At 31.3% G+C, this 22,598-nt stretch overlaps 2 protein-coding genes and 2 long non-coding RNA genes across 5 annotated transcripts; 1 reads left to right on the top strand and 3 right to left on the bottom strand.

The window, feature by feature from the left end:
- Positions 1 to 2,178: 2,178 nt before the first annotated feature.
- Positions 2,179 to 5,681, bottom strand: LOC102595232 (GTP-binding nuclear protein Ran2). The gene is made up of 8 exons (XM_006351763.2): positions 5,572 to 5,681; positions 4,477 to 4,546; positions 4,071 to 4,127; positions 3,812 to 3,929; positions 3,299 to 3,388; positions 3,023 to 3,202; positions 2,854 to 2,931; positions 2,179 to 2,528 (listed from the first exon to the last, which is right to left on the bottom strand). Exons 1-8 carry the CDS (start codon positions 5,572 to 5,574, stop codon positions 2,459 to 2,461), a joined length of 666 nt encoding a protein of 221 aa, XP_006351825.1. The 5' UTR covers positions 5,575 to 5,681; the 3' UTR covers positions 2,179 to 2,458.
- A 3,532-nt stretch (positions 5,682 to 9,213) lies between these two features.
- On the top strand, positions 9,214 to 11,949 carry LOC107061425 (uncharacterized). 2 transcript variants are annotated; one of them, XR_001473971.1, is made up of 4 exons: positions 9,214 to 9,372; positions 10,303 to 10,378; positions 10,553 to 10,637; positions 11,673 to 11,949. It is a non-coding gene; the product is annotated as an uncharacterized lncRNA (long non-coding RNA). The 2 variants fall into 2 exon arrangements; XR_001473970.1 differs by having other exon boundaries at positions 11,669 to 11,949.
- Positions 11,950 to 12,587: 638 nt separating this feature from the next.
- On the bottom strand, positions 12,588 to 14,014 carry LOC102595557 (uncharacterized). Its single transcript, XR_001473969.1, has 3 exons — positions 13,821 to 14,014; positions 13,656 to 13,706; positions 12,588 to 12,815 (listed from the first exon to the last, which is right to left on the bottom strand). It is a non-coding gene; the product is annotated as an uncharacterized lncRNA (long non-coding RNA).
- A 993-nt stretch (positions 14,015 to 15,007) lies between these two features.
- Positions 15,008 to 18,362, bottom strand: LOC102595895 (GTP-binding nuclear protein Ran2-like). The gene is given in 8 exon segments (NM_001288004.1): positions 15,008 to 15,343; positions 15,666 to 15,743; positions 15,838 to 16,017; positions 16,115 to 16,204; positions 16,637 to 16,754; positions 16,891 to 16,947; positions 17,285 to 17,354; positions 18,322 to 18,362. Coding segments are annotated over 8 exon segments (666 nt in total). The 5' UTR covers positions 18,325 to 18,362; the 3' UTR covers positions 15,008 to 15,273.
- Positions 18,363 to 22,598: the final 4,236 nt, after the last annotated feature.

The raw sequence follows: 22,598 nt of genomic DNA, 5'->3' as shown, positions 1-22,598 counted from the left end.
AATAAATTACACATACACTTAACTATAAAGTTTATTTACCAAATTATGAAGATTTATTATATGAAAATAGATAATAGTTGTCCTTGGTAGCTGGCTAGCACTTTCCAGGTTTCTGTCAATTTTGTCATCTGCGCAACAATACCACACAAACAAGTCTAAAGTAAAATTTCCAAAATTAAGTGGAGACATTGTATATTTAGGTCAACAAAAAAATAAATACAATTAATAATTAGAAAAATTTACGTAAATCTCACTAGTTTAAGAGCTAATTACTCATATACACTCTACTTTTGCAATAGTATTACGTATCTTAATAGATTTTGGTACATTTAGATACATCCATATACATGTATTTTAGAATACATGAGATAAAAATCATTTATAATTTATTTTAGATATATTGTATCCAAGTGAATTCGCTTGTATATGAGATTATATTGTCTACTTTTGAGTTTTACCTTATATATATTCTTTGTCTTTTCCTGTTTAGCCATTTTGCTGAATCAGCAAAATTGTCTACAAGATTAAATTCACATACTTTTACTTCTCTTTCAACTACTTGTTGATCTCTATCTAATCGCTTCGTTCTTTTTTGCGTGTATCTAACATTTTCTTAGTCCATTTTCACTCCCCTTGTATGTTTGATTGGCACAGTACACTTTTAAAATTAATAGATAGAATGATAATTTAACTACAATGTGCACTTTTTCGTCATTATTTTCAGAATGAATCGTTGTTCACATCAATTGTCAGTTTGCACATAAGTTTTTCAATGTCCAACTACAAAAGCTGCTATTTAGAATTCCCCATCAAAAAACTGGTGCACTGATTATCTCATCATATGCTCAAAAAGAACCTCCAAGATTTGCTCTTCCTATGGAAGGAACTAAGAAACGAAAATTGGGACCATCCACTCCGACGAATCAAAAGTAATAAGCACTCCACAATTTAATATAGCATAATCTCTAACTTATTTATTCCTTTACAATATACAACTTCGCCATATAGGTATAAGTAAAAAAGGGTTGAGTACAACGAAGAAAAATCACGTGATTTGTCATGTATAGCTGAATTTTGATTGCCTATACCATCATCAAAGAATGAGCTACCTCAACTAGTGGCGGCTCAACCTAATTAGTGGCCTAAAGCCAAATATAAATCGGAGGACTAGTTTTTTTTTTTTTTTTTTTGAAATCCAAATTATTTTATTTTTTTAATGAAAATGCTTTATTTTTTCTATGGTCTTATACTATATATATATCAAAATATTTTATAATCTTGTGATCTTAAACATGTCATGTAGAAGTTAAATTTAAAAATTGACCAAAAAAAAAACATTCTTTAATGTTTCAAAACAAACTAAAAGAAACACAAAATATTATTTATTTTTTTGTTAAAAAATAAATATAATAATTCTATTATTACTAAAAAAATGAGGCCCTCAAATTTTTGGACCTAAGACGGATGCCTCAGTTCTAAAGGTATCGAGCCGCCCCTAACCTCAACAAAGTTTCTCCTTTTTGAGCGCATATTAACAACCTACATCAACTACTAGTTATTTTATAATTTTTGTGAACATAACGGTAAAAGTGCGGTGGCCACTACTTTGCCTGCTCAAAATGTTTGCTCCAACTAAGCGTGCATATACTAAGGGGTCGTTTGGTGTGAGGGATAATACCAAATAGTCCTGGGATTAAATTATAGTACCGCTTATTTTGTTGTTTGGTTGGCAAGTTCGGGATAACTTATCCCGGGATTAATAATTAGTACCGGGATAAGTTATCCCTAACCTAGGGTGGTATAGTAATCCCGGGATAACTTATCCCGGGATAAATAGGTAAATGACAAAAATGTCTCTTTCAACCCTTTTGTTATATCACTTTTTACATTAATGAAGGGCATTTTTGTAAACAAATAAATTGTTCTTAAAATTTATTATTTTGAATACAACAAACCAAACACTCAATAAAAAATAATCCCAACACAACTTATCCCATCATAACTAATCCCAACATAACTTATCCCAACATAACTTATCCCATCATAACTCATTTTCAAACCAAACGACCCCTAAGTGTATATATATATATATACACACCCCTTCCCTTCGGCCCGTGCTGACATGGGATTCTCTTCTAGTTACCATCACTATTCACCAACAGTTAACATCTAAATATCTTCAGAGAAAAAATTGTCGAATATGAGACCAAGTAATATTATAACAAGCTCAAAACAGAGCCTTGACAATGTGCGCCTTACATCAGGATCGGAATATCTAACCTACCAAAACAAAACCTCATGGCCCCTGACGAACATATCTAATAACCAATCAATAATACAAGGAAGCAGCAAATACATCCTCAAACAACAAAGACAAAAAGTCCAAATAGAGAAAATTTAAGGACTAGGAATATGGAAAGGTGCAACAGTGAAACTGATCTGCTCTGAGCTATGCCATCTATTCAAATGCTTCATCATCGTCATCTGGAAGTGGCTGATTAAGGGCTTGTTGAAGCTCCTGTTCATGCCTGAATAAACAGTGTGGTTAAAATTAAAAATCGTACAACGAAAAAACAAAATGTTAAGCACAAGGAGCCTAGCACATCACAGAGCCAAGCGCTATAGGGTCGATTTGCATGATCTAAACCTAACAGGAACCTAATACTTGTTGGTATTCTTTAAGATACGAGGGTTGCTCATGATCAAAATCATCAGTTCTAACTCTGATATACATATTAAGATGCAATGAACATTGTCCAACTCTGTTATACATATAAAACAGTGAATATCTGATATTTTCACAGACTTGCTAACAGTTATCAATTCTATGGAATACACATATAAAACTCTTACAATGCCTGTGCAGCTAAGTCAATTTGTACTTCTGGGGGAGCAAGTGCAGGTGATTCCACAAAGTGAAGATTACCATCCCTACAAGTAGAACAAGAAATTAGGTTCACATCAACAGTACATATGAATAGAACAGACAAGATATAGATTTATATTTATGAACATTAATTACCCAGCAAGCTTTCTAGCAAGGTACAGAAAAGGCTTCTCAAAGTTGTAGTTACTCTTTGCTGAGATCTCATAGTATTGCAAATTTTTCTTCCTGTGGAAGGTAACTTGCTTTGCCTTAACCTGCCTGTTCTTCACATCAACTTTGTTTCCACAGAGAACAATGGGGATGTTTTCACAAACCCTGGAAGAAGCAATTGAATAGCATTTCAGATTTCAATTGCATATCATCAATTATAAGTAAGAGTATAATGCTGGCAGCCTATGAAGAGTTCCTCACCGGCAAAGATCTCTATGCCAAGTAGGAACATTCTTGTAGGTCAGACGGGCTGTAACATCGAACATGATAATTGCACATTGCCCATGAATGCTGGACAATTGACATAGAGAAATATGAGAATCAAAAATACAGTCACCAAAAGCTTCAAGCAAGACAATTAATGTCAAGGCAGTCATACAAGTAACAAATGTTTGATGTAAAAAAGGAATAGCAGGGTAAATATGGTATTCTGAGCTCAAAAGAGACGCGGATGTGAGCACAATTACTGTCACCTCAGATATGATTAACCACATTGTAGAAATACCTATAGTGGCATTTGATGTAGAACACCACACGTTATCAATTATTCTTCACAAACAAACCAGCATTCCTTAATTCCAATATTTCAGCTTTTGGGAAACATGAAACTTCACCCATTTAACTTGACAGTAAAAGTTTTAATCATAAAATAACATCTATCGAGCAGCAGAGCCTTGCATAAACTAAAGGTTTTAACTGCCTACAATCACTTACTAGTAACCATCTCTGAGACCTCCAAACTTCTCTTGTCCGGCTGTATCCCAGCAATAAAAGCGAATTTTCCCACAATTTGTGAAGAAGTCTAGTGGATGAACCTCCACACCAATAGTGGCTGTATGAAAACAAAACTTAATAAATAATTTACTCACGAGAAACCAACATAACAAGAAACAGAGCGAGAGCCTATTGAAAAGGATAACGACCCAGATTATCAGAAGACTCTATCTGTCAGTACAGGAAATAAAAAACTTACGTTCGTATTTTTTCTCAAATTCACCAGTGAGATGCCTTTTGACAAAAGTCGTCTTCCCTGGAAATCCAATTACAACAGGAACCATTAGGGTACTCTAACAAAAGGAAGCAAGCCACTAATCTCAATGAAACATTCACTTCAATTTACAAAGATCAGATTATCTACGATAAATAGCATTTATCCCATAAATTCAGTGTATACTCATACATTATCAATTAACTATATTGAAATAACTTCCATATTTAAAAACTATTCTGAATCAAAATTTCACACAAGTCAGTAATGTTTTTCAAATGTTTGAAGAAATCAAAACAAAATATCTGTTTGACATCAAAATATTGTTACTGATATTCTCTTCGAAACAAACGATACTAGAAACAAATCTCAGATAAACATAGAAACATACCAGTTCCTCCATCCCCCACAATAACAAGCTTGAAGCTTGGATAATCTACAGTTTGTTGGTTTGGTAAAGCCTGTAATAATAAATTCACAAACATCAACACAAGAAATCAGCCAAAACAGTTACAATTCAACACTGGTCACATATCAAACTTCATAAACACATCACAATCAAAGTTAAAAATCAACTTCCTAGAAGAACAAAAAGGAGCAATTGGACAACAAAAAAATCAACAAAGTGTATAAGCACCTCAAACTGAAACCTGTGGGGGATTTTGATGTCTCAAAAAAGAAGATAAAACAGATTGAAGACACAGAAGATGGCGTACATACATCTTTAAAGCTTTACGTCTTGGTCATATTTGCTATTTATAAAAAAATTCTTTCTTATAGAAAGAATGAATAATTTCTAAATTAATTATTCGTATGTAGATTTTCAACAATCAATTTATGTTTGTGAACTCCCATCTTAGAGAATGAATCATTTAACTCTAGTATATACCATCTAAGTTCTCCACAGGCTATCTCTCAAAAGAAAGAATATTTTAACAGCCCTATTTTATAATTTCAAATGTTTTAAGCCAAATCCCACCACACGTATCCATACCTCAATCCATATGGATACAAATCCAACACCCAGATACGCATCCAAAGCTTATACACACATCTATCTCAAACTATTCAGGGTCGATTAGACACCTTAGATCAGTTATCATTCCAAATACAACAAAAAATAACTCACTACATCTTCAAAAACTCATCCAACCAAAGCTAAAACCAACTTCTAAAACAAAGAAAAGGAACAACTTGACCAAACAAAGCCTATAAACACCTCAATCTCATCATCCCAATACTGATACACAATTTGCAGCTATAAAAGTTCTCCTGTACATAACAACACTTCCCATTCCAATTATGATAATCTACCAGCCGAGAAGAATAAACTCATCTAAATCCTCAAATACTCATCCAAATCAAAGTTAATACAAAAAAATAAATCCAGCGAATCGTATAAACATCTCAATAATCATCTAATTATCATTCCAATTCTCGAAAAAAAATCAACTAATTATATGAAAAATAAACGAGATTTACTCACCATTGTCGAAAGTATGAGAAGAAAATTCCTTCAAGAGAGAGAGCGGCAGAGCTTTTTTGTGTGTGTGAGGAATGAAAAGCGAAACGGAAGTAGGGTTTATAAATTGGGGAATTCGCTTAAACTTAACGCCAGTCTTTTTTTTTATATTCTATTTTTGAATTTCAAATTTTTGTGTGTGTGTTAGAAACATAATAAACTAATGTTTTTTAAAAAAATAAATAAATAAATTCTTTATGTTTGTTTTTAACTTTTGTAAGTTTTAAGCTAATATATTTTGTAATTGGGTCCACTAGGAATGTATTATTGCGTTTAGTCACCCTTGTTGTATTACAAATTACACAAAACTTTGACCGTTTGGCAGAGTAATAGCGGATTTAGGATTTTCATTCGGGAGTTTGAAACATATATATGAAGTAAAAGCACAAAAATTATGAGATAACTAAAAACGTGGGGCGGTGAATGGCAATACTCATTTTAATCCACTTAATTTTAACTCACATTGTCATGTCCCGTTTAACATTTATTACTATTTCGAGTCCTTTCTAAAATTTATTGTGCTTTTTTTGCCTTCCCCTTCCTCTTTGCAGTGTTCAATTTTTTCTTTCGAATTAATATCCTTTCAATCATATGTTATCTTTAAAATAATATTTTTCTTCAAAAATAATTTTGGAATCTTGGTCAAGCTCAAGCACCGACAAAACTCTAATATTAATAAAAAAAATCAAATTAATTAATCAAACACAAATTATTAATATACAAAAAGTACTTTAATAAAAAAAATTCATAATAACAAATTTTAGAAGTTTAATCAATCACGCTATTGATTTTTTTATTTTAGCTTTTAACATATTTACAGTAGTACCTATTCTTATTCCATATTTATAATATATAGAATTTTACATATAATTTATGCAAATATTATTTATGGAAAAAATAAAAGAAACTATCGAGCGTTAGAAGCTATCACGATCGAAGACATAACTTTGAACCCGTAGACCACTAAATTAAGCTTCTCAATTGTACTGAGGGGGTTCATTTCTTTGTATATAACCATACATATCGAATTTGACCTTATAAATACAATGTAATTTTTTCGACGAGGGGATTTGGATGGACCCCTACTGCCCACGTAGATCCGTCCCTGTGGTAGAGTATCTAAGAATAATGCAAAATATAATGTATTAGTAATACTTGTATTGTTATACTTGCATTAGTTATGCTGAGATTTTTCTTATGCAATGTTTGGTTTGGTGTACTAAAAATATTAAGCATTGCATAATTTTTTAAAGAAATGTTTTTTTTAAAAAAAAATATTGGAATGGATGTGAAAAAAATTTGAGGGACAATTGTATCTTTAACATTGCTAATGCATGCATTAGAATTCATTGCAATACTAATGCATAGAAACCCATGATATTAGTAATTTACTCTTCAATATACAATAACTAATACAAGCATTAGTTATGCATAAATTAGAAAAGCGAACTAAACAAAGTACTAGTAACACAATAAAGTGGGAAAGATTATTATTTGTAAATTCAATTAGTTTTACTTATTAAACTAACTAATTGAATGCCTGATGTAAAAAGTGGCCTTTTGGCTTCCATTTTAGTTTCTAGCTAGGTTGATGTTTTTGTTGCATCTTAAATTTCGATTCCAACATATAAAATTGAGCGAGAAATGTTTATTTTGAGTTTTTATTAGGGGATATTTTCGCCAATCTTAATTTTATAAATTGTCAGCTTTTTGTCTTTTCAAACGAAGTCAGACATTTTTCTTATTTTTAAGTGGCAAAAATTGTATAACGTTTTCAAAAACGTTTTTTTGGGCGAGTCCTGAGGAAGTTTTGAGGTGGGGCATACTAAAACGCTCTGGGGTGCAAATTAAAAACGTACATTCATAGGGCATGAGACGTGAGTCCTAGAATTTGGGGTGTAAGCTCCTAGCGTAAAACATAAACCTTGGGCGTAAAAATCGTACACCTCGGGCCTTTTTTTAAAAATTATTATTATTTTTGAACTTTTTTTTTTTATTGAAATCATATTTTTTTATTTGTGTAATGATATTTCTCAAATAGTAATTGTAATAGTACTTTTTTCTTCATTATTGGTTATTAATACATTTCTCAAATAAAAATCATAATATTTTTTTTCTATATATTATAGCCTTATAGGTTATTAATTTAAATTTATTTATAGTAATTGAAAGTTTAAACTTTTGCTTGTTTTCTTAGTAATAAAATTATAAAAAAGAATATACACGAGACCACGTCCGTAGATTCATAAAACTTATGTCTCATGTCTCGAAGCTTACGTCTCGCTCCAAACTATATAAAACATCTCGCCTCACACCCCAGCCTTCTAAAACACTACTCCAACCCTTTTAGCTTGATCTAGGCCCAATACACCGTCCAGTATTCCAGTTTAAGAAGCTAAGCCCGCTATGGACAGTTATGGGCCCATAATTGTCAAGAAAATTACACCGTCAACTCCTTTTAGAAATATTCATTTTTAAAATATATATTTCATATATTATTAATATTTAAATAAAAAAATATTATATGATAATTTGGAATCTAAATTAATTTTAAGACTTTATTTAGGATTCTTATTTGGCATACAAAAAATAAAAAAAGATACTTTTATTGCTTTCTTTGTCCTCACTATTTTCACCTCGTTCTCTGTCAACATCATTGAAGCAATTTGAGACAATCATCAACAGTAACTCTTTACTCATTTTTTTCAAAAAAATTTATACTAATTAACCTCATCAGAAAACAATCCATAACTTATTAAATATTCTTCGCATTATAAAAAAGTGCTTGGATAGATGCTTTAGACTGACTATGTTTTATCTTTTTAGTTCATTCCAGCAACAACACAAATTAATTGAAAACAAACTTTGATCAAATACCATCATATGTACTCAGGGGCGGACCCACATTGGACATTTCGGGTGCGCGAGCACCCATTAATTTCGTATCAAACTATGTATATTTATATAAAAAATTGAAAGAATGTGAGCACCGACTACACAGGTAGTCGTTTGATTCAATGGTTATTTCTGGGTTTTTAAGGATGTGTATTGCATCCGCGTTTGGGTTCGATTCCCACTCTAAGCATTTTTTTAAAAGTATTTTGAAGACCAACTCTTCTATTCTTATTTATTTCATTTAGAACTTTTATTTTTCACACCTTGTGTTGATTGTTCTTTTTACTCTTTCTCTGTTTCCCTTTTGCTATTTTTTTTTATTAAAAAAAACGTTATAAAAAATAATATTTATTGTAGTTTTATCATATTAATATTTTTTGCTATTGTGGCACTACAAAAAAACACCTAAATCGTGGGGGTTTCAAAGTGGAGGTTAGCTGCAACCCCCACAAACTACATTAAATAACGAGGGTTTGGTAGCTGACGCAAAATAAAAGTAAACATCAGGGATTTAAAATCCCCAGAAAAAAATTTAAGTAAATACCGGGGGTTTAAACACCTGCTATCTCATAATACAATTTTTATTTCAAAATATAAAATATATATTTTTAATTCATGAAATAAAAAACACTCATAGCTTTTGGAAATACGTAATTTAATAAATAGCTATTTTTAATTTAATAACAAAATACAAAATAAACACAACTTTTGAAACTTCACTCCTTCCAAATTACTCTCTCACTGTCACACTTCTCTCACCGCCACACTTCTCTACAGCGGCACTTCTCTGCCGTCTACAGCGGCACGTCTCCTCACAACTCTGTAAACTTCAGCTACTCACCAGATTCAAAATGGGATAGGTGTTCTAAGGTAATGTTTTCCACTTCTCACCTCTTTGAATAATGAACCTACCTCACATTTTTGGATTTTCTCATCTGAATCTTCACAAATTGTACAAATTACTGGTTGTATTTACTAGATAAGTTTATTTTTTGGTTGTTTGTATAGATGCATGGAGGTAGAATTAGGTTAATTTTGTTGTATTCTTCATGGATGAAAATTTTGAAATATCAAATTTGAGCATGTATTTTGTGGTAGAATTAGGTTTATTTTGTTATAATTTTGGTGATTCTACAGATTCTTCGAGACATTCTGTGTCTACAGATTTTTTGGGACCACTTTGTCTCAAATGGTGTCGCTAACAGGTGCCTTGTTTCTTCGTAAAATTTGGAGTTGTCGTCTCCGTCGATCCTTGTTTAAGCTGGAGTAAGGTGTATATAGTTTCCCTTTTTGTTTGTTAATTAATTCTTCTTTAGCTGTTACATGTGCCCTCAATCTTCACTTATCTCTGTATACTTGTATTCATACATTATATTCTTATTGATTTGTATCTTCATTTTTTTCTTCTAAATCACTAATTTATCATTCTTCTAAATTTGCATGTCTTTGCTTATTTGTTGTATCTCTTCAATCCAATTGACTATATTCCAAGGTAGTTTGCATTTATCCACAAGTATTCTTTGTAAATATATTGAATATGGTTGGATCATGATATGATCCAAATGTTTGTTATTACAATGCTTGATAGCTTCTAGGATAGCCAGTGTCTCAGATTATTTTGGCCCTTACCATATCTGTAATTCTGGCCAGGAGAAAGCATATCTAAAAGGTCATAAACAGACTTCCTCTGTAGAAAAACATCCCATTTTGGACCAAAGTGTGTCCTACATTGTTCCTGTATTGTTTTATATAAACAAATGTATAATCTTATAGAAAATGTTCCTTTGTTTAATTTATCAGGTCCGATCCCTCTCCAATATTTGGAACTGAAATTAACGAGAGAGCTTCTAGATCTTCAAGGATAAAGAAAGTTGAGGTACTCTTTCATTTGCTTAGATCACTATAATTTCTCAGTGGTTAGGCCTCTAGGGAAATAGTTGAGGCCTCAAGTTCATCTGATGCTTATGCTTAAAGTCAACTACAGTAGTAATAAATAGAGATAAATAGACATTTGCTCTCAGATACTGAATGTTCTTGTTTAATTTATCAGGTCTGGCCCCTTTTCAATATTTGCTTTATCTGGAACTGGAATTAACGGGAGAGCTTCTAGATCTTCAGGGATAAAGAAAGTTGAGGTACTCTTTCCATTTCTGCATATAATGTTACATAAAAATTGTTAAATATGTCTGTAATCTTATAATTTTCTCATGAAAATCTTATAGGTGATATTGTCTGCTAATCTTGTTTTTTTTTATGGATAAATCTTGGATTAGAATGCCAAGGACCACAAAAGAATATTTGGTTGGCTTGAATCAGTTCCTAGAATTTGCATTTAAAAATGGAGCTATAGAAGATAGAATAAAATGTCCGTGTCCTCAATGTTGTTTTGGCAAATGGAAGACTAGAGATATAGTGTTTGAACATTTGACTTGCAAGCCATTTGATCGCGTCTTTGATCAAATCATAGTGGTATAAACTCTATATTCTGACTACTATACCTATATTCTTTTCTTGGACTTTTATATTTGGATTTAATAGATAAGCTAACTAGTGTTTATTCTTGAAGCCTTGATTTTTTTCCGAGACAACCGACGATAAGCTAACTAGTGCTTATTCTGGATCCACTGTGTTTTCTAGTGACATATCTATTGAGATTAGCTTCTTTATTTCTGGCAAAGTTTTATGGGCAAGGCAGCACTCATGGTCTAGAACATATTTTCCAGGATTGCTTCTGGAGCTTAGAATGTGGAGTGTTGTTTGGTCTGAATTAGGAAAAAAGAATGTGGAAATATGAGTATTTGTCTATAGAACTTTGTGGAGTGTTGTTTGGTCTGGATTAATGCAAGAACAAGATAAAAACTTGTGATTCTTTTACTATTATGTGCAATAAAGAAGTAGCAAGGTCCAGAACATATTTTTGCATATTCTTGTATGTTAGTATTGACCTATTTGTTTATGATTGGCATTTGTATTGACATTCATAGTAGAGAATTTAGTATTTGTTTACATACTGTTATTGACATACAATATGTAAGTATTTTTTTTATAAATCACCATAATGGTTGGATTAGGTTTCAGTCCTAATCATTTTATTGCATTCAAAAGAGGTTACAAAAGAAGGGTGAGAGCATTTATCATATTACTTATTGTGTATTTTTCTTTGTAGACAGATGATGCTAGTGACAGTAGTCGTAGTGACAATCGTTGAAGTTCCATGAATAGTTGCAGGTCATTTCTTGAGTATGGATGCTAGTGAACCCTTTTCATCAATAAAAGCAAGATTAGCGAATGACAGTTTTTGTAGTGATTTGAAGTTTCTTGTAATCGTAATGGTTGAAGTGAATGGTATGTTTCAATTTAGTTTGTAAAACTAATAGTACACTTTATGATATATTTTTTTGTTGAAATATTTTGTTATTTCTTAATACTAATAAGCCCTTTTAGGTTTGACTATGATGTACATGTTAATTAGTCATTAATATTTAAAATAGATTTTTTCTAGCATAATGCTCTAGAAGGTTACATGTTCATAAATTACAGGGGTTAGAACTCTAGTTAATCTTAATGTAAAATTCATGATTTGTGGGGATTTTGACTCCCAAAGTTCACAAATTGCAGGGGTTTTGACTCCTAGATATTGAAGTGCAGTTTTATAGATATACATTTGTGGGTTCAAAACCCCCAGTAATAAGCCCCCGCTAATGGTAGCAGGGGTTCGTCCAAAACTCCTGGGACTTAATTGTGGCACACCTAATTGCAGGAGTTCTCTCAACTGCCACAACACTAAATTGTGAGGGTTACTGACTGTCAGAACATGTAATTTTAACCCCTGCAATTTAGGCGTTTTTTTGTAGTGTGGTTTAATTTAATTGTCCATTTAATGGCAAGTTATAAATTTGTTTACTTATATTTTGTGACGGTAGTCAAGGGAGCACCCACAATTTGAAAATCCTGGATCCGCCACTGTATGTACTTGAATTTAAATAATACTTAAAGTCTATAGTACCAAAATATTTGAACGTTATTTCAAAGAAATAAACCTTAGATCCGTAAAACGTGTGTTAAAAACTAGAAATAAAAAGAAATATGATAAATTTAACTGGCTATTATAATTTCAATATGTAATTTATTTGATCAGTACAATGCATCTATTAATCATGACAATTAATGAGATAGATTGCACATACATGTAACTACAAAGTTTATTTCCCAAACTATGAAGATTTATCATCAAAATAGACAATAATAGCCCTTGGTAGCTTGCTAGTACACTTTTAGCATTTTTCAACCCTCATTACCGTCAATTTTGCCATCTGCGTAGCAATACCACAAAACAAGTCTAAAGTCAAATTTTCAATTTAAGTTGCACCGTAAAAATTATATGGAGACATTGCAACTCTGGTCAACTAATAAATTAATACAATATGGATAAAAAAAACTGACAATTCCTCTAAAAATGAATATATACATCATATTCCTATTCTTTTTCAAATTATAAAAATCCTTTAAAATTTAAGAATTTCAGATATATTACTCAATATCTCGATAAATCGCATCCTGATATATATTTTTTGTTGAGACAAGACACACATATCCCGATACATCGCGTAAAAATAATGTATTCGAGAATAGGAGAAAGAGTGACAAAAATAAAAAAAATTATAATTTTTTTCAAAATAGAGTCAACAGAGTGTAAATTAGAAATTAAAAAAAAATACTGAATTGAAATATGATCTATTGTTTAAATTGATTTGACTCGATCTATCTTTGCCCATGTAAACCTTGAACATAATCAAATGAGAACTCTTTTGTTGATTCAATCCATTTAACCCGCTCATTTGTCTCCCTTGGATTTGTGATCTTTATTAGTTTCAACTTTTTTTCATAGTTCAATATAATATGTGTGACTTCAGGCCAAAATATAGTTTGACCATGAAAGTCAAACTACCATAGTTGCATACTTGCTTGTTTTTTTTAGTTTCCCATTTGGTGTTCGAAGCCCACATTAAAAACTCAATCAAATTTGAATCGTGTAATGCAGGGTCCATTCTTGTTGAAACAAAGTTAAAGGAGTTTCATTACAGAAAGATGAAATAAGACAAACTAAAAAACAAAGAAATGGAAAAGGTAAAGAAAAAAGGAAACTTAATTACCTGGTCCGCACCTAATGTTGCACTTCCCATCACAACGAGCGTACTCTCTCGCTGAAAAAATAACAAATTATTACCGCTAAAATACTACATAAAGCTGAACTGAATGCTACGATTATAAAAGAAAAAAGAATAAATAGGAAAGGGGAGATCGAAATGATGACATACGTGGGAGACCAACACAAGCAGTATTGCAATTGTCCCAGCAATTGACGCCCTGAGCTGCGACGCCGACGGTGTCGGTGTTGGCCGATAAAAGGATGATAAACACCATAGCCATAGCTGCCACTGAATTCATTTTCTTGTTTTCCATTGTTTTCTTATTAATCTCTCTATGCTTTTTAGTGTTATAGTATGAAGATATAAGCCTTCAATGGAAAGCTCATTTATATATTGGTAGTCACTTTTATTAGTGCCGTAGTGGACAAGTGGGATACAGGATATTGTTATTTTTTCATTCCACCAATTTTGACCGTTTAAGTAAACTTTGACTGAAATATATAACAAACTTTATTTTATTTTGACCTAATAATACGTGATCAATTCCTTAAATTTAACGGGATATTCTATTTATACACTTGAATTATGATTGATTAAGATGAGTGTGTCCACTAAAGATAAAAGATGACATATTTTATTTAGTTAACTTAACTATCTAATATACAAATGAAAAAAATTGCAATTTTTTCTTAAAAACTTGAATTGAAATTGTCTATTTAGTTAAGGAGCTGAGTATGCATTAAGCATTTTATTTTTATATGGACTAGATTAGATCTTCTTTTCAGTCGAACTTTTAAAAAAATTTAGAGAACTAGTTTAAAATGCTTGATACTGTAAGGTGAGAAAACAGAAAACTAGTAATCTTTGTCGTTCCAGAGCCCTTTGAAATATTGTTTTTTTAAACGGATACAATTTAAATAAATTACAATCAGCGGCGAAGCAAGAATTGAAATTAAATGTTGAAAAAATAAATTAAAAAGTTAAGTTCTTGTGTGACTCTCATATCACCGAATTTCTTTTTTTTACTCCATAGTCAAACTTCGTAAGTTGTAGTTTGACCTTATTTTTTTAAAAAAATAATATTATTATTACTATATTTTACATAATTGGAGGTTGGAGAAAGAGATTACTAGATGTGAATCGAAATCTAATCAACAAACTTTCGTTTAGACAATCAAAAGCAAGTAAACTATTACTCCCTCTATTATGGTAAAATATCATGAACAATGTATTCATATATTGTCTCCAAAGTTAAAAACTTTCTTAAATGAACTTCCACCCTTAAACAGATGAAAATTAGTTACCATCACTATTCACAAACAGTTGACATTTAAGTATCTTCAGTCAAAAAATTGTCGGATATGTGACCAAGTAATATTATAACAAGCTCAAAACAGAGCCTCGATAATGTGCCCCTTACATCAAGGTCGGCATAACTAACCTAACAAAACAAAGCCTCGTGGCCGCAGACAAACATATCTAATAACCAATCAATAATACAAGGAAGCAACAAATAGATCCTCAAATAAATAACAAAGACAAAGTCCAAATACAGAAAAATTAAGGACTAGGAATTTGGGAAGGTGCAACGGTGAAACTGATCTGCTCTGAGCTATGCCATCTATTCAAATGCTTCATCATCGTCATCTGGAAGTGGCTGATTAAGGGCTTGTTGAAGCTCCTGTTCATGCCTGAATAAACAGAGTAGTCAAAATTAAAAATCGTACAAGAAAACAAAATGTTAAGCACAAGGAGCCTAGCTCATCACATAACCAAGCAGGAACCTAATACTTATTAGTATTCTTTAAGATGCAAGGGTTGCTCATGGTCAAAATCGTTACATATTAAGATCCAATGAGCATTGGCTAACTTTGATATACATATAAAGAAGTGAATATCTGATATTATCACAGATTTGCTGACAGTTCTTAATTCTATGGAATACTCATATAAAACTTAGATATTAGCAGAAACAAAAAATAATGAAGCACCAAAAGTAAACAGAGCTCTTACAGTGCCTGTGCAGCTAAGTCAATTTGTACTTCTGGGGGAGCAAGTGCAGGTGATTCCACAAAGTGAAGATTACCATCCCTACAAGTAGGACAAGAAATTAGGTTCAATACATCAAAAGTATATATGACAAGAGCAGACATGAAATAAATTTATATTTATGACCATTAATTACCCAGCAAGCTTTCTAGCAAGGTACAGAAAAGGCTTCTCAAAGTTGTAGTTACTCTTTGCCGAGATCTCATAGTATTGCAAATTTTTCTTCCTGTGGAAGGTAACTTGCTTTGCCTTAACCTGCCTGTTCTTCACATCAACTTTGTTTCCACAGAGAACAATGGGGATGTTTTCACAAACCCTGGAAAAAGTAATTGAATAGCATTTCAGATTTCCATTGCATATCATCAATTATAAGTAAAGAGTATAATGCTGGCAGCCTATGAAGAGTTCCTCACCTGCAAAGATCTCTATGCCAAGTAGGAACATTCTTGTAGGTCAGCCGGGCTGTAACATCGAACATGATAATTGCACATTGCCCATGAATGCTGCACAATTGACATGGAGAAATATGAGAAGCCAAAATACAGTCACCAAAAGCTTCAAGCAAGACAATTAATGTCAAGGCAGTCATACAAGTAACAAGTGTTTGATGTAAAAAAAGGAATAGCAGGGTAAATATGGTATTCTGAGCTCAAAAGAGACGCGGATGTGAGCACAATTACTGTCACCTCAGATATGATAACCACATTGTAGAAATACCTATAATGGCATTTGATGTAGAACACCACAAGTTATCAATGATTTTTCACAAACAATCCAGCATTCCTTAATACCAATATTTCATCTTTTGGGAAACATGAAACTTTACCCATTTAACACTCAAGGATTTGATAGTAAAAGTTTTAATCAGAAATAACATCCATCGAGCAGCAGAGCCTTGCAGAAACTAAAGGTTTTAACTGCCTAGAATCACTTACTAGTAACCATCTCTGAGACCTCCAAACTTCTCTTGTCCGGCTGTATCCCAGCAATAAAAGCGAATTTTCCCACAATTTGTGAAGAAGTCTAGTGGATGCACCTCCACACCAATAGTGGCTGTATGAAAAAAAAACTTAATAAATAATTCACTCACGAGAAACCAACATAATGAGAAACAGCGCAAGCCTATAGAAAAGGATAATGACCCAGATTATCTAAACACTTCTGTCAGTACAACAAATCAAAAACTTACGTTCATATTTTTTCTCGAATTCACCAGTGAGATGCCTTTTGACAAAAGTTGTCTTCCCTGGAAATCCAATTACAACAGGAACCATTAGGGTACTCTAACAAAAGGAAGCAAGCCACTAATCTCAATGAAACATTCACTTCAATTTACAAAGATCAGATTGTCTACTATAAATAGCATTTATCCCATAAATTCAGTGTTTTTACTCATACATTATCACTTAACTATATTGAAATAGCTTTCATATTTAAGAACTATTCCGAAATCAAAATTTTCTCACTAGTCAGTAATGTTTTTCAAATGTTTGAAGAAATCAAAACAAAATATCTGTTTGACATCAAAATAATGTTACTGATATTCTCTTCGAAACAAATCCCAGATAAACATAGAAACATACCAGTTCCTCCATCCCCCACAATAACAAGCTTGAAGCTTGGATAATCTACAGTTTGTTGGTTTGGTAAAGCCTGTAATAATAAATTCACAAAGATCAACACAAGAAATAAGCCAAAACATTAAAAATTCAACACTGATCACATATCAAATATAACTCATCTACATCTTCAAAAACACATCACAATCAAAGTTAAAAACCAACTTCCTAGAAGAACAAAAAGCAATTGGACCAAAAAAAAAATCAACAAAGCGTATAAGCACCTCAATCTAAGTTGCACTTTGCTCCCATCAACATGACACAGGGGTTGGGGACCTAATTTTTCCTTATATATATATACTCCCATCAAAATAGAAGATAAAACAGATTTAAGACATCGAAGATGGCATACATGCATCTTTTAAAGCTTTTCCTCTTGGTCAATATTTTATGTTTCTTAACTCCCATCTTAGAGAATGAATGATATAACTCCAGAACATACCATCTAAGTTCTCCACGGGCAATCTCTCAAAAGAGAGATTTTTTGAGTAAAAGGAATATTTTAACAGCCCTATTTTACCATTTCAACGTTTTAAGCCAAATCCCAGCACACGTATCCATATGGATACAAATCCAACACTCAGATACGCATCCAAAGCTTATACACAACTCAATCTCAAACTATTCAGGGTCAATTAGACACGTCTTATGTATATAAAAATCAGTTATCATTCCAATCCCGACAAAAAAAACTCACCTACCAAAGCTAAACCCAACTTCTAAAACAAAGAAAAGGAACAACTACCAAACAAATCCAGTAAACATCTCAATCTCATCATCCCAGCACTGATAAACAATTTGCAGCTATAAGAATTCTCCTGTTAGCCGCGAAGAATAAACTCATCTACATCCTCAAATATTCATCCAAATCAAAGTTAATACAAAAAAAAATTCCAGCGAATCGTATAAACACATCAATGATTATCTAATTATCATTCCAATTCTCAAAAAAAAGAAAGAAAAGCAAGCAATCATATGAAAATTTAACGAGATTTACTCACCATTATCGAAAGGATGAGAAGAAAATCCCAGAGCGGCAGAGGTTTTTTGTTTGTGAGGAAAAAGAGAAACGGAAGTAGGGTTTATAAATTGGGGAATTTGCTTAAATTTGACGCCAGTCTTTTTTTATATTCTATTTTTGAATTTCTAAATTTTGTGTGTGTGTGTGTTTTTTTTTGTGTGTGTTTGTGTTTGAGTGAAAACTAAATAAAGTAATATCTACATAAAATAAAAATACATGGCTAGAAAATGTAGTCAGAATTTAGCCAGAATGGTAAAATAACATATTTCACGTTATGTTATTTTATTTTTTGAATATTTTTACCATTTTAACTTTAATACTTTTTAATTAAAATAAATCAATTTATTTTAAAACAAATTTTTTTTATAGAGTTTTTAAATTTCTGACCATTTAGCACTGTCCTTAAAAAAAAAAAAATTATATTTGTTTTACTTTTGTAAGTTTAAAGCTAATATATTTAGTAATTGGGTCCACTAGAAATGTATTATTGTGTTTAATGTCCCTTGTTGTATTACAAATCGGAAAAGGGTCATATTTGCCCTTGTACTCTCAAAAAAGGGTTATATTTGCCCTTCGTTATGCTTTTTTGATATATTTGTCCTTGCCATCCAACTTAAGGTACATATTTTCCCTTGAACCGTTAAGTTTCATATCTCAAATTTTATCATCCTATGTGGCATCTACATGTAGTCATACTATGTGGCATCGAGATGAGAAATTACGTAAAAGCCCATCATCATCCCTTCCATCACCACCGCCATTGTCGAAATTGAGAGCATAACTATCTGAATCATACTAAAACTGCGTCGTTTTAGCTGAAGATTTCTTAGGGTTACAGTATTTTCTGATCTACCTTGCCAAATTCTTCCATTTGGGTCCAGCTACAAGTTCAGAATACTCTTTCAACTCCTTCTTATTTTTCACTATCCATGAATCTCAGTTTTCTCTTTCTTGGAGCAGAGAATTTGCTTCGCCTTCTTTGCGGGTTGATGGGAAACAAGGGAATCTGAAACAGCCGCACCAAATCGAAGAGGGTTCTTCGTGAAAATAGGATTATGTTCCTTCTTGGGCAGTTTCTCTGATGGGTGAATAAGTGTTGTTCATCATTTTACTTGAAAGTTCAGCTGAAAAATTGATCTGGGTGTGTGTGTTTTGGGTATATTAGGTGTTCTTCCTTGTGCTATGTTTAATATTCTTGAAGATTCAGCTAAAAATTTGATCTTGGTGTGTGTTTTTTGGGGATTTCGAGGTGAGGGGTGGGTATATTTGTTGTTCTTCGTTATGCTCTGTTTGATATTCTTGAAAATTCAGCAAAAAATTCAAACTCTATGTGTGTGTTTTGGGGAGATTTGAGATTTTGGGATTTGGGGTTCAATTAAGCAAATCTAATTGTTATTTTTTTTTGGCGAAAGTGACAATAAAATAAATATTAGGAGTTGGGATTAATGGGTTAAATGGTTGATTATAATATTGAGTTGGATATAATAATTAAATTTTATAAAAAAATAATGTAGAGTAAATATAAATATATGTGTAGGCACCATGTAGATGCCACATAGGATGACAAAAGTGGAGATATGAGACTTAACTGTTCAAGGCAAATATGTACCTTAAGTTGGATGACAAGGGCAAATATATCAAAAAAGTATAACGAAGGGTAAATATAATCCTTTTTTGAGAATATAAGGGCAAATATGACCCTTTTCCGATTACAAATTACACAAAACTTTGAGTGAAAAATATAATTATTTGTAGGGCGTACAAAATTGAATTGAAACTCTCATTAAATCGGAAATTAAGTTAAATCGAAAAAAACAATTTGACTAATGGTTTGGTATTGAAAAAAAAACTCCGACTATATATGAGTTGGTTTGGTTTAAACCAAAAAGAAGTCGACCCGATACCAAATCAAGCTGACATTATATATATAATTTCTAAAATTTATTTTATACATAAAATATTAATTTTGATATAATTTCTAAAATTTCTTATACCTTTTCATAATTTTTATCTTTTAATAAATTATTTCAAGTTTTTTTAGACTTACAATTTTGAATAATCCGATAAATGTTTTAGTTCATAGATATTAGTAACTCTATAAAGCTTAATTCAAAATCAAATCAATACTAATGCTAGCATAAAAAAAAAATCAACACAAAAAGAGATAATAATGTTGAATATTTGTTCTTTAATTTTACATTGGTTTAGACATTTAAAATATATATCATAATTCTAATTATTCTCCAATGTTTAATCATGTAATTAATACTTATTAGACTTACTTTAGCATGATTTATTACTTTTAAATTATGATCATTTTCATTATGACTTATTAATTTGCTATATTTATTTTTTGCGATTTCATTATTATTTTTATTAATGAATATTTTTGTGTCATTACTCATCTCATATTTTGAGTTTTTTTAAAAAAAGAAATACCTTTGATAGTTATTTTTGGTAGGACGAAAGAAATATTTACAGCACAAGTTAATCATATGTCCGTGAAATCCGGAGAAACCCGGAAACCCGAAATAACTTGAGTCTTAATAGTTTAATTTTGTTTAAAAATTTGACACAAATAATTTGATTTGTTATTTGAAAAAATCAAACCAATCTAGTCATATACGCCCCTAATTATTTATTTTTTTGATAACCGAGAAATTCGTCTGTGACCCGTTCTTTGGACCAATCACAGCCTTCTAAACTCGGTGGATAATAGACCCGCCCCTCTACTCTTCTCCACTTAAATACCAGGCTTCACTTTGCATATACACACCTAATTATTTGCAAGTTCAATTAGTTATACTTTAAACTAATTGAATTGCCTGATGTAAAAAGTGGCCTTTTGGTTTCCATTTTAGTTTCTAGCTAGGTTGATGTTTTTGTTGAGTCTTAAATTTGGATTTCAACATTTAAACTTGAGCGAGAAATGCCTATTTTGAGTTTGTGTAAAGGGAATTTTTGTTATTTTTATGTCGGTTTTATAAATTGTCGGTTTTTTATCCTTTCAAACGGAGTCTACCATTTTTCTTATTTTTATGTAACAAACATTTCTTTCCTTTTTTTTTTTTTTTTGATTTCTTACGCCTTTATTTGATATTGTCTTCACCCACTTTTAATTGTCATAGTTTTCCTTTTTAGTGTAAAACTATAAGAAATTTGACTAACATTTTATGTTGTAGTTTTTCATCATATTGATATGTAAAAATTTGTAATTTATAGTATTTTCCGTATAGTTTTTGAATATCTAAATTTTTTATTTAAAATATCAAATTAATGTAATCTAATTTAACCTTAAAAATTAGTCAAATTGACTTTCGAAAAACGCAACATGACAATTAAAAGTAGAAGGAAAGAGTAGCTAGTTATTAGTAGAGTATGCAAAGACTTTTACTGAAGTTGAATAAGAAGGGACGTTTGATAGAGTGTTGTATTAGTAAAAATAATGCATGCATTAACTTTGTGCATTCATAATATTTTGTTTGGTACATTTTTGCATGTTATGTATGACTAATATTGTGTACTAAGGTGTGTATTACTTATATCATGAATTTCTAGGTCTTAATACTGCAGTGAGTTTTAATGCATACACTACATGGTTAAAGACCTCATCGCCCCTCAAAATCTCTTTTACATCTTTTTCACCATAATCGTGAAGGGTATTTTTGTAAATAAATATTTTTATGCAATGCATGTTATTTTTAATTCACCAAATCAAACAATGCATAAGAAATAATCTATATATAATTAATACAGTATTATTAATACACTCTATTTGACGTTATTTTTATACATCTATCAAACGTTTACGGTATAACTCCAACCCATTAGCTTGATCTAGGCCCAATACACGGTCCAATATTTCAGTTTAAGAAGCTAATCCCACTGAGGACAGTTATGACCCATAATTTAGGAGGCCCCATAACTGTCAAGAGTTTAGAGAGGATGTTTGGATTGACTTAAATGTTGATTAAATCTATTTTTAAGTTAGTATTTTACATTTAAAAATGTTTAAAAAATAAAAAAATAACTTAAAATATATCAAAAATATAGTGTTTGACAATATTAAAAATAACTTAAAATAAATTTAAAATCATAAATTTTTTTTTAGTGTGATTCAAACATAAGAATCAATAATATTCTCATTTATTCTTCAGGATTCAAGCTATCAATCTACCGATTGATGGGGAAGTACAAATCTCACTTGTTCCGCCATCACTCTATTTCTCCATGATTAAACAATATACCAGCTATAGT

This window comes from Solanum tuberosum, unplaced genomic scaffold (genome assembly GCF_000226075.1).
Source record: "Solanum tuberosum cultivar DM 1-3 516 R44 unplaced genomic scaffold, SolTub_3.0 scf00136, whole genome shotgun sequence".
Lineage (NCBI taxonomy): Eukaryota > Viridiplantae > Streptophyta > Magnoliopsida > Solanales > Solanaceae > Solanum > Solanum tuberosum.
The sequence above is the reverse complement of the archived record's forward strand: the minus strand, read 5'-3'. Positions and strand labels throughout refer to the sequence as shown.

Bases quoted from the DNA above. Each gene is read 5' to 3' on its own strand.
- LOC102595232 (XM_006351763.2), bottom strand. The intron at 2,932-3,022 runs GTAATTAATGTT...TTCTACTTGTAG, and splicing joins CTTGCTAGAAAGCTTGCTGG to GGATGGTAATCTTCACTTTG. The intron at 2,529-2,853 runs GTAAGAGTTTTA...CTGTTTATTCAG, and splicing joins GACTTAGCTGCACAGGCATT to GCATGAACAGGAGCTTCAAC.